This window comes from Amblyomma americanum, chromosome 1 (assembly GCF_052857255.1).
Source record: "Amblyomma americanum isolate KBUSLIRL-KWMA chromosome 1, ASM5285725v1, whole genome shotgun sequence".
Classification (NCBI taxonomy): domain Eukaryota; kingdom Metazoa; phylum Arthropoda; class Arachnida; order Ixodida; family Ixodidae; genus Amblyomma; species Amblyomma americanum.
The window spans coordinates 155382837-155394783 of record NC_135497.1 but is presented as its reverse complement, the minus strand read 5'-3'; the positions used below and the strand labels follow the sequence as shown (position 1 = coordinate 155394783).

At 47.7% G+C, this 11947-nt stretch overlaps 1 protein-coding gene across 1 annotated transcript in view; it reads right to left on the bottom strand.

The window, feature by feature from the left end:
* Positions 1 to 4301: 4301 nt before the first annotated feature.
* LOC144114338 (E3 ubiquitin-protein ligase RNF212B-like) overlaps positions 4302 to 11947 on the bottom strand; it is a 37169-nt gene continuing 29523 nt past the window's right edge. The window contains exons 8-13 of the mRNA XM_077647993.1: positions 9154 to 9225; positions 8475 to 8584; positions 7434 to 7485; positions 6922 to 6964; positions 5029 to 5119; positions 4302 to 4327 (exon numbers count right to left, since the gene is read on the bottom strand). Of these exons, the coding sequence (XP_077504119.1) occupies positions 4302 to 4327; positions 5029 to 5119; positions 6922 to 6964; positions 7434 to 7485; positions 8475 to 8584; positions 9154 to 9225 (394 nt within the window). The remainder of the gene's footprint in view (positions 4328 to 5028; positions 5120 to 6921; positions 6965 to 7433; positions 7486 to 8474; positions 8585 to 9153; positions 9226 to 11947) is intronic.

The window sequence follows — 11947 nt, the reverse complement described above, 5'->3', positions numbered from 1 at the left end:
CGTCGTGGCGCTGAACCCCACTTCCTGCGCAGTGCGATCACGGCAGCATGCTGTGCGGGGTGAGAGTATAGGCCCTGTTTTTGAAACAGTCATTGAATAAAACCACGCCGAGCGTTACTGCCAATAGTTTAAAAGCTATTCGAAAACTTGAGAACTTATTCAACTCGTTTCGAATAAGGCTGAAAGCGCACAATTTAATTCATTCAGCGAATAAAATAGGAGGATATTTGATTCGCTGTTCGCACACCCTTATGCTTCGTATACTGTCAAAAGTCCACCTACACTAAAGATGATTCATTTTAGTAGCAAGGATAGGAACAACTTTAGTAGGACTTAAAGGGGCCATGACAGCCTATTTTCACGCATACCCTGCTTATCGCCTTTAATTCCCAACAAGCTAACTTACAATTCCCCCAATTTTCAGTTGATTCTGTGCGGTAAATATCCTTAAAACGAATTTTTTTTCGTTCCTTTTGCGAAATGCTTGCTGGTCTGGCAACCTCTGTTCGCTGACGTCACAAGCACATACACGCCACGCGTCGTCTGCTGCGAGCTGTTGAGGTGCTTGCATGCACACCGTAGACAGCGGTCGCTCGAAAGGTTTTTTCTTTTAGCCTAGCGAAATAAAATGCATTTTCCGTGTTCTCTTTTGGCAAGCCTTCAACTTGGTAAGCGAGCTGAGTGATCCTTGGGAAAGCGGACTTGCTCATGGCGCCCACTTTCCGATTGTTGAGGAAACAGAAATCGATGGACCCCTGCTTTATTATTTACGCTTAGAAGCATGCTGTTCGTATGTTATGAGTGTGGTCTCTTTTGAGCAGTCAAGTGCTCCCGTATGTGAAAAGCGGCACGTGCCGTGCATGCCTTGGCCGATGTGCGCCGTGAAAGCCACGGCGTTTTGTAGCTATAGCTACCAAGTTCTTGTCCGCTATTCATCACTCAATAATTAAACTTAAATTATCAAGAGGTGCACTACCGTAACCTTGAAGCACGAAAGGAGCAGAGAAAAGTGCCGAGTGCGACGACTTCCGCTCTGCATGTACGCGTTTGTAGGTCGAACATACATTTCCTTCGACTCATAGAACCTTTTTGCAGCTAGGAACCAATTGCCGCTTGCAAAACCCTACGTGACTCGAATGCTTTCACTGTCCGAATCGATGAATAGTCGCCGCCGTCTAAATAAGTGCTTCGATATTATAGTACAGCATTTTGCTGTGTGTACGCATTGTGCTCCACGAGTGCCATGATTACAACTGCAGCCCCGCGCTGAGGTTGTTTACATGGCTGTGCGCAAACAGTACTGCTCGCTTGCGTGGCATAAAACACCTAGTGGGTTATCCTTTTATTAAATATTACATACTCTTGCTCACAAATTGCACTTTTACTCATTTACACACCATGATAACACTGCAATAAGGGCCGATGATGCTATATCGCCTGCTTGGGAAACGCTTCGCTTAAAATACCGGCGCTTTATGCTAATTGTATCTGCTTTCTTTTATGCCACCAGAATTTAATTTTAGGTCGGTTTGGCTAACAACACGTTCGGGCATTACTTGAATTAATGAAAACAACCAGATATGTTGTCCACAGTCGACGCCGATGGCTGCTGCCGGCTGTCTTCTGCACATGCTATGCAGACCGGGTCACATATATAGGCACTTCCCCCTTACTGTACTCGCGTCCTGAGATGTAGGCAGTCATCGCTTTGAGGGAACTGTAGCCAAAACTACGCTCGACAGCTATTTGCAGGCGCTAAAGCTTGCGAATTCGCTCTTCACAATCGCCGAAGTCGCACATTCGAATCCTGCGTACTCGCTAGGCCTTCTCACGAAAGGGGCCGGCGGTCCACCGTCAACCAAAATTCAAGAATATGGGAAAGGTTCCTCACTGACTAGTAACAAAGTGTGAAGATATGATATGTAGCCGCTTGTTTCACTTTTTTCGATACGGATAAGGTACACAAGCGCAGTGTTTCCAGCCGTCGGCTCACCGGCCGGGCGTGGAGCTTTCGCTCGGCCACACTAGTGTTCCTGTATATGCTCCCACAGGGAGAAGAGTTGCGCGAAGGTCCGCCATCATGATCCAATCTTTGCGGGAAAGCCACCACTCGTGCGCACAGGGGCTGCATACATCGTCTCGCTGTGTACAGCGCTTGGGCTTGTTTTTTATTTGCGTAAAAATTGCACTCGATCTCAATTTTTTAAACATAGCGCGAAAAACTAATCTGTGGCTTGCCGAGGGTGTGCATACAGGATGAAAAAAAAATCGTCATCGGTTAACAGCAAATTGTAGTCATGACAATAAATTGACGAAAAATACTAGAAACGGCCTGCAGTTTTTTTTCCTGGAACAAGTAATTTCAAATGAACAAGCAGTCCCGTTCCGGATGGGGCAGCGTCTGTCCCGTCCTGTCTTCCTCTGCGCGAGTCTTAAAAAAAGGGAGTATTGCGGTGAATTACTTTTCACAACTAGCACCGCCGCGTGTTCTGTGCGAGTTATGCAAGGAAAATATGAAAACACATCTCCCTAGAACCACATTAAAATGATTCTGCAACTTGTCGCAGGCAAGCAGACTAAAGCAACACCAATGCATTGAACAGGCGAGTCTGACCTAAAAAAAAAAATTTCAAACTCAATTGCTTGCCTAAAACATTCTACAAAATGTGCCCCGTTGCTAAATGCAGTGAAATGACGAATCTTTAAAGGACCGCGAATAAGTACTTTTCTCGTTGATATTAGCTTACCTAAATTTTATTAAAAAGCATTTTTTCATCTGTTAATAAGTTGTATTTCGTAGCGCTTAACGCTGCCCATTCTCATAAGCTACTTCAATCGCCGACGCACTTCAGCCGCCGAACTTCCACATGGCACTTTGTAAAACACTTTGCTGTTTCCAGTGCGGTTGCTGCAGTTTGGCGCACTGCATGCAGTCATAGCTGACAACTGCACGGCTCACTACCACAGCAGAACCCCAAACCTGACACCACAGGCGTGCACGGGAAATGTGTGAAATGTAGCTGACAGCATGGGCTCTCGTGAGGCATCGAGCTGACGAAGGGTCGCTCGGCACTGCACCTGTGAAGTCAGCTTCCCCGCGGAAAATTGAACACCTGACGTCACGAAAATCATGTGACCGCCTCTCGGCGAATGGCGTTCGGAGCGGCGAGGGAAAACAGACGCGCATATACAGGAACACTAGGGGGAGCATATACAGGAACACTAGGCTGCACAAGCCCAGGCGACGGCGGCAAGCGGCACCGTCATGCGGCGTTTTCTGCCCGTGTCGCTTGCCTCGCCGATCGGATTTATGCGCAGGCACCGAATGAAAGCCCATCTTCGCTGGTGCACGCACACCGCGTATGTCGCCGTGGTTAGCATGAGGTCAATTCTTAAGTTTATAGAATGTCATACCAACTAGTCCCCTACCACTCTCTTCTGGTTCCCACTAAGCTGCCTCTTTAACATTACTACGATACGCGATCGTTGATCGTGCTGGCGTTGTCGTCAATCTAGCGTGACAGACCAGTGCGTCAGCGACGGCATTTGCGTACCCATCAGCCCACCGACCATCGATCGCCGTCGCATCAGCTATAGTGTGACCGGACCCTACCTATACCGAAGAAAAACTGCGTTACTATTATCGCTTTTTCGGTACCAGTCATTCATATATGGGGGACGACTGCTACTTCGATCGCCCGCGAAAGCACAGGAGGGAATGAGACCTCGCTGCGCATATTGCAGCAACGAGAGCAGACGACGTTGTTCCGTGCATGTGCTAGTGACGTCACGACAGCTTTCAATATGGCGGTCGATGCCGGTGGGAGGAGTCTCCCGGTCTCAATTTCGATCGTATTTTTTGGAAAATACAGCGCGTCCAGGGCAGCCAAATTTCAGAATTTGAATCATAAGCTTTTGCATTAGTTACTCAAGCAGAAAACTGCAATATGAAGAACGACCATGTCATGGCCCCTTTAAGCATATTTCTTGCGTTGTTCTTGCGCATTGCTTAACTTGCCTTTTTTTATCATGAAAAATAAAATATATGCTGAAGCGGGCGGGGGGCATAGTGGCAGTTTCGATTGGAAGTTGCGAATCCTCCAAAAGAAGCGGCCCCACAGAAATATCATGGCCATTAAAGTGCTGGGAGTATTCTCTTGAAGGTGGCACACGTGGCACTAGCTGCGCGTGATTGATTAGAAAATTTTTCTATTATGCTATTGGAAAGCGCAGCAGCATTTTCATCTTGCACACGTTGTTAATAATAGCGTCGCCCATATCTTGGAAAGTCGTAAGCCTCCTCACCTGCGCTCTCTCGGTGAACTCCCTGAGAAGAGAGGGGGAAAAAAATGTAAAGCCAAGTAATGCTGAATTGAAGTTCAGCATCATTGACGTGCTGCCGAAATCGTTGCGCTGAAGGCACGCCAAGAGACCTCCCTAGCTTTCTGTTTTGAATTGCATTTCAGTCCCAGTGACCAAGTTACAGGGGAGGTTCGCTGCTGGATCTTCACTTCGAAATGAACTAGGTAATCAACAAATCACGCAACAAAGATTCGCTGTCTTCTACTTTGCTCGTGGGAGCACCGTATACGTGTGCGACTACTATCAAGCGGGAATCAAACGGGAACACCGGCTGCAAAGATGTCTCGCCTTTTCACGTTCAGCTCGCAACCAGCGGGGTTGGTGTTTCCACATAAAATTTCCTGCGAGGTGTACGTACCGCAGCCAACCAAGCATCACTTTCATGCTACACGCATATGAGGAATGACGCACGAGAGCGGTCGCCTCTGCATCCGGCCCGGTATATATAGTAACTCTGAAGGTTCGTGCGCGCCGTGTACTGAGCAATATCTTCGTCCTCCAACTGGCGAATTTGTTGACATTTTTTTGTTATTCCTCTAGGAAGCAGCGCAAAATTTACAGCGGCCTGGCGTTAACCATGCTGTCTTCAATTACCCGTTAGCTTTTTCAGCGGCTACAGGACGCCCTGTGGTTGCAAGGAAGCTGGTGGTGGGCGAGATTGCTTACCGAAGGCCAGCGTGGCTTGAGCCACGTCCAAGCGGCTGGCGGGCTGGTCATCATGGGCGTAGGTGCGGTGACCCCTCTGCTGGGATAGGTCCTGCGGTATTCGCGTCAAGACTGTCAATCGCGTGAGCACATGTTCGTCTGCGGCGCACTTCAGGCATATCGACACACGCGCGCTCGGTAAGACCCACGCGAAGAATGGTAGAATATCTCGTGAAAAATGCTACGCAGCCTGGCAGTGAACGAGAGCCTGCAAATTCCACGCAGATAGATGGCGCCACTGGTACTGCTGGGTGCCATAAACAAAACGGGTGGCCATGGAACACGGAGGGCTTCAAGTTGAGGAACAACATTTTGTGCGTTCGCTTCGAAACCAGCCAGTGTTATATACAAGGTGGTATGAACCTTACAGCACTGAAACATGCGAATACACGACGTAACACCATTTTAAAGCGTGCGGATAAAAATCCTACAGCAGTAATATACTGTTTATTTTGTGTGGCAAGCGCGTTACGTATTGGAAGTAGCCCCACGACCACCAGTCAAGAAGCGACATTGGTATTTTTCATGAGGGAATAAATTACGCAGACCGATTTCTTGGAGGTATAGTTGAAGAGAAAAGGCTTAAACACCCTTTCTTTGACTGCTTGACAGAAGTGGTACGCTTAACCATTTCCACTGGCTTTTAAAAATTGTAGAGCGCGCGAGAAACTACCAAGAGAGCTTCAGAAAAACTGCCGATGCGCAGTCTTATGCATGCAGTAAAGATTGCGCGGCTGAGAATACGAGGTCTATGCACAAAGTATCGGACCGGACTGGATATCTGTGCAACCTGCGGCTGGCTTTCACTTCAGCTGGCCATCTGCTACAGGGAGATCCTCACTGTGCAAGTCATATGAGTCATTTTGGTTGGCTTGATCAGTAGCCGAGTTCCTTGGAATGGGGTGGTGTGCAGTGACAACGTCGCATTAATGAGTGGTGGAGCTGCTCGATACCGGCTCAAATATACGCACTCAAACTGTGGCTCAGAGGTCACCTTGGAGCTCGTTCATGCGAACATCCTCACTGATGCTTTGCTTTAGAGAGAAGTGCGCCGTCTGCGGAACTCGGAAGACATTCGCATCGTATTTGCGACAAAACCTGCTCCCGAGTACGTTGCATGCACTGGGCTACAGCCGATACCGCACTGACCAGTACGCTCAACCTCCGAGGCTATGGAGCAAATTTATCAGCACTTTTGGATATGGGGCTAGTATAGGAGACTTTTGTGAGCTGCCCTGGTTTTGGTGGCAACCAGTTCGCCTAGAAGTGCGACAGTGCATTTCGAAAGGCCAGAAACTTTTTGATGAGAGCTTGCGGCAGCAACACGAGGTTCGCGTTACTTTCTAGTAGTACTGGCGAAAGGCATGCCACGGGGCGCGAAGCAGAACAAATGAACGTCGAGGTGCCCAGCTGTTCGAGAGTTTATGCACAACGTCGAGTCGGTATTGGCGCAAAACGTTTAGCCGCTGAAGGACTAGCTTAGTGTGGATATGTTTACTATCAACGTGCTACTGGTCGTAATATGCCATAAACAAAAGCTCCCGCGTCCATCTCCTAACCACTGGGAGTACTTTTCAGGTAGGCCAGAGAGTCCTCATGAATTGAGGAGGGACGCTCTTCGGCGCGGATGGAGGGTCGAGAATTTTGCTGGTTCTGATAATAAGAGCTGGCTGCTCCTTAGTTGCGACAACATGAGCAGATAGCCACAAGGTGCACACCAGGAGGCTGTAGTATTATTAAACACACGACACAGCAACGAAGGCATACGAAGGCTCACGAAAAATGCCAACACATGTGGATTGAGTTGAACGTTCCACACCGTGCAGTACCTTATCGGAGTCACTATGAACTCACCGTGCTGGCCATCATGGCGGTGGCACGTCTGCTCGGCGTGTAACTGCATGAGAAGAGAGTTCGGGAGTCACCAGCCCGCTCCAGGCCATGAGTGAGTGAAGGAGGGAGGGAGGTACGGACAGAGACAGACAGCTTAACAAAGCAGTACAAGCCCAATGTAAATAGCTCGTAGAACCCAGTGCAGATGCCTGAGTTCTCTCCTGCTTCAATTTGCAGCAGCAGTCTGCGGTAGGTACAGTTTTGGAGAACGGAATTATTGCTTCGCAGAGGCGAAGTCTGCGGCCTGTCGCAGCTAATAAGGCCAAAAAGACTGCCTGGCAGCGGACGGACAAGCTTCGCAGCCGCTTTTCGGCACAATGGTTACAAAGCAAGTTTTACAACAACTGGAATGACTGAGTTATTCGAAGGTACCGCGTCATCGAATCATGGCCACGGTTCAGAAGAAGTTTGCTGTGAGGCAGTGAAGTTCTCTAGACAAGGTGAGCACAGTAGGGAGGTAGCAGTGAATTTACCCGATGGTGCCGCCGGAGAAATTCTGCATGCTCGGAGTGCGTTGTCCAAAATCTGCGAAATGTGACAACATAACAACATGGGCAAGGTCAGCAAAAATACGAGCGCACCGCACAGTTCGCCGGCTTCGAGACCGCCGTCTGTTAGGTCTCAACGATATGTGAATTGAAATGGCCAGACGGCGGACGAGTCCTGCTCCAGAATCGCGCGAGGCTACAGTACCGCAGCAGCGACGCATTCGTGCCTAACGCGCCCAGAAGGTCTCAAGGGATCATGCGCCCTGCTGCTCTGAAGTGGACCCCCAGCTGCTGGAGATCGCAGCTCTCAAGCCGTTTGCCGCCAGCTTGAGGGCATCCGAATCAGTGTATCGCTCACGAAACTAAAGCGGAGGGCTCAGTCCTGCGTGGCCCGTAAAAATACCGCACGCCATTTTCGAATGCTACAAACTTTGACGCTGCGGGCTGAGAACTGCACACACGCACGAACACAAAGGGCATGACGAGTTTCAATGTCACGTCCTATTTAAAACACCCAGTGAACTGGGGTGGCAATACCCAAGTAACTCGGGCACAAAGCCCGATGGAACGTTGGTGGTCGGCATGTTGAATTCTCTAGAGTACAGATTTCTATTGCAAGACCACGGCCGATCACTTGCGGCAGTATATGTCGCGCGTCAGTTAATTTCAAGCATGGGACAGACCCCGATCGATGCCTCGAAACGTGGACTTGGTATCGGGAAGCGAGCTGCGCTTCTTCGTTCAGTGAGTCATGTTAGGGCACTGTTTTATTCTCTGCTGGGGACTCCAGCGCTGTCACGCCACGCACAGAGGCGGCCCTGGACTGGAGGACCCTCCTGAAGACAACCTGAACGCAGGGTGTCTGTTGACAAATTCACCCATCCATATATACCTGCAAGCTAACTCTCAAAGCTAACTCTCAAAGGGCCACTCCGAGGGGGGCATTTAGGGGAGGGGGGTAGAAAATGTGGCTTCAGCATGCTTTTCCTTCGTAAAATCTCTCGCTTTGGGGAATGCCTTTCTCACCTTCCATGCGTGCCACCGGTGGCGCCGCGGTGGGTTGCTCGAAGGCAGGCGGGATCGGGTAAGCGGGCCGGGTCAGGAAGGTCGGCGACTGGCCGATTTCGATGCCAGGGCTGCACAGTGCGAATGTTGTGTCTGCGCTCAGCATTGTCTGCAAGGTCAATGCGGGACTGCCGGGTGCAGAACTGGTTTACGTTGGACACATGTATCCAAGATATTTCCTGCATATATGCATATATTTCCTGCGTATATGCATAACTCTGCATATTCGTGCATAGTTTCTTCCAGCGTGCTGTGGTGCGATCAATTCCTTGAAGAAACCGTGAAATACGTTCCTTGTTTCCGCTATCTGGCAAGTGAACACTCTTTGCGCGAATCCCTCTTAGTTTTAAGACGAGGTATTATATTACAAATTGCGCGCCACTTTTTTGAGCATCTAATACGAAAAAAATGCTGCCTCAGTAGTCCCAACGCAATGCCCCGAACGCTAATCGCGTAACCGCAAGTCGAGGACCTCGAGGTCGATTGGATGAGTTGCGCCAACCGATGCTTCATCTGCATGCATCCTATTATTGCAGCCATGACATGCTGCACACAAGGCAAGGCGCAAGGAGGGAGGAGTTGCGCGCGCTTGACTTTGCATCACATTCGCGCGGAAAAGAATGGAGAAGTAGAAGATTGCCTCTGTTGGTCTTTCAGCTCCTTGACCTCGCTCCTGAGTGCCGCCACCTCCTTGCGCAGTCTCTCGTTTTCCCTTGGAGAGAGAGAGGGGGGGTACATTACTAATTATACAGTACGTAATGGTACATAATGGTACCATACTGGTACCATAATGGTACCATACCATGCCATGGCCTAAGTATTTTTCTCAGGCAGTGATAGACATGACCTCTTTGAAAGGATGTCAATTGTGATGAGCCAGATGTCACTCCAAGCAAATGTGGCTTCATTAAAAGTAATGTGGTTAGCACTATTTTAAACAGAACAGTGTGTAGTTTGACAGGGACAACGAGGCAGACATGACACAGAGACGAGCACTGACTTCCAACTGATGTTTATTGCTTGGAATGAGGAATATAATCAGTTCCAACAAAAATAAACAAAACAACCATTCATAGATTCACAGTCATTCATCCATGCCACATTGAGCAAAGGAGATAACCATGATCATCATTTTCGCCCTGCTAAAAATGCCAGTTCTTTGGAACAAATCGATAAAGAGGGGCTGCTGACGCAGGCGTCTTTTGACCAGGCAATGTGCGCTGCTTCAATTACTTCATGCGTTAGTTGGTTATTGTGCTTCCTTAAAACTTGTGTGCGAGTGAAGTCAGGATGGCAAGTTTTGCTGTCCCAGACTCTACAGTGGATGCCGACATGCCCTTTTACAGTATTATGCACATTGTTATTGTGCTCCTTCAAGCGTTCATTAAGGCATCTCCCCGTCTGACCCACATCAAGCTTGCCACATGACAAGGGAATGGCGTCAACTACACCTTCTTCACAGGAGACGAATTAATTTTCATGTTTGATGTCGCACTCTCTAGGAACGAAATCGGTATTAACCATTTTGCACATCTCCCCAAGCTTATCTGGAGCCAAAAAAATTACTTTGACACGTGATCTATTTGCTATCTTTTTCAGTCAGTGGGAGAAATGATGAATGTAAGGCACAACAGTAGTTTTTTCTTTTTCCTTTCGCGTCAATATATTTGCCCGTTCCCCTTTTCTATTTTTTCTCAAACTACTGAGAATAGATTCTGACACTGACACTAGCAGCTCCTTGGGATACCCAGCCTTTACGAGCCGATCAGTTATGTCAAAGAAGCTATCTTATATGGAGCGCGGGCAAGATTTGTTAAGCGCATTGTGAAAGCAAGATTTCACCGCGGCACATTTAACGAGCTTAGAATGAGACGACGTAAAAGAGAGCAATGGTTTGCAGCTTCGTGAGTCATAAGACTAACACGTGTGATGGTGCATTAATCTGAGTTTGATATCTAAAAATCGGATGACATTGTTTTCTGGCACTTTAGTAGTTAGTATGAGGGGATGAAGGCACTGAACAAAGGTAGCTTTGATCTGCATAAAGACTGCATCAAATATTTCCACACTAGTGTCTATAAGAACAAGAAAGTCATCAACATAGCGAAAACACTGTAAAACCTTTGACCCTTTCAATTTTTCATGAAGCCTTCTACCCTTTTTTGCTAACAACAAGTCACTAAGCACGGGTGCTATGCATGACCCGATGTAAACTCCTCGTTTTTGAAGGTAAAACTCACCCTCCCAGGAAATGAATGTAGAAGTTAAATACACTTGAAGCAGTTCTAAAAAGCCCCTAACGGATATGCCGTTCTTGTTTCGGAATTCAATTAATCCTTGCTGGTCAATACATTCTTCTAAGCATGCGAAAAGCTCATCATGGGGTAGTGAATATAAGTCCTTAACGTCAAAGGAGCAGGCCATCAATCCCTTGTTAGTTTCTAAAAACTGGATTACATCCTGTAAACTTTTTTACCTGGTACGGATAGTCCGTGAGTGAATTTAAAATCTTTAGAAAAACGGCAAGTTTTCTGCCAAGTGCCGCTCTGAGATACGATCACACAAAACGGACACTCTGGTTTGTGGGTCTTTGCGCTAAAAAACACTTGTAAACTAAGTCCTTTACTGTAATCGGCTCCTTTCATTAACAATTCAAGGTTAAGTTTTTTGCACACTTTCTTGGCCTTAACTTTAATTTTTTTCAAGGAAATGTCTTGGCCGCGGGAAACGAAGACAGAAAAGCTTCCCTACCCTCTTTGACGCGCAGTTAAGAGGGCAGCACTAGGAATCCCCCTTCCTTGTCGGCTGGAAGGGGGCAGCGAATGTCCCTTCAAGTACGAGACGGTTCACCGAACAGAGACGGTGTTCACTGGAGCCGTGGTTAGCGCTAGGCCAGTAGTTTAGAGGCACATTCTCTACGTAAATCTGCTTATGGATCATTCAAAGAGCCAAATCTGTGTAATGTGCACATATTGAAGGATCACCACACTAAAATTGGCGCTAATGCTTTAACCTCATTTAAAAAGGGAGGCATGCACCGAGCGAGAGCATTTTCTGAGCATGATAAGTGAATATTTGAGTCAAATATATCTGGCCTTGCACAGCAGAGGACGTGCAGTCTTGTTCTGAAACCTATTTCTTCACATGGTGCATATCTGGATTTGCCTTTGTTATTTCTCACATTTCACTTGCTTTAATTTAAATTTAATTTAATAGCATAAAGGTAACAGCTGCAAGACAGACTTCTGCAGCACCACAAAACTGCAGATGATGATAAGAGCACCATATGCAGCCAGTTCCATGCCTAAGCTATCAGGATTTGGTGCTTGAGCACAAGAGAAAAATGCAAAACAATCAGAGCACAGTCAATGGGCACAGCTTTTTTATGAGCATCTCAGTGCATGGTTTTCAATGTTGTAGAGTATCAGCAGTAG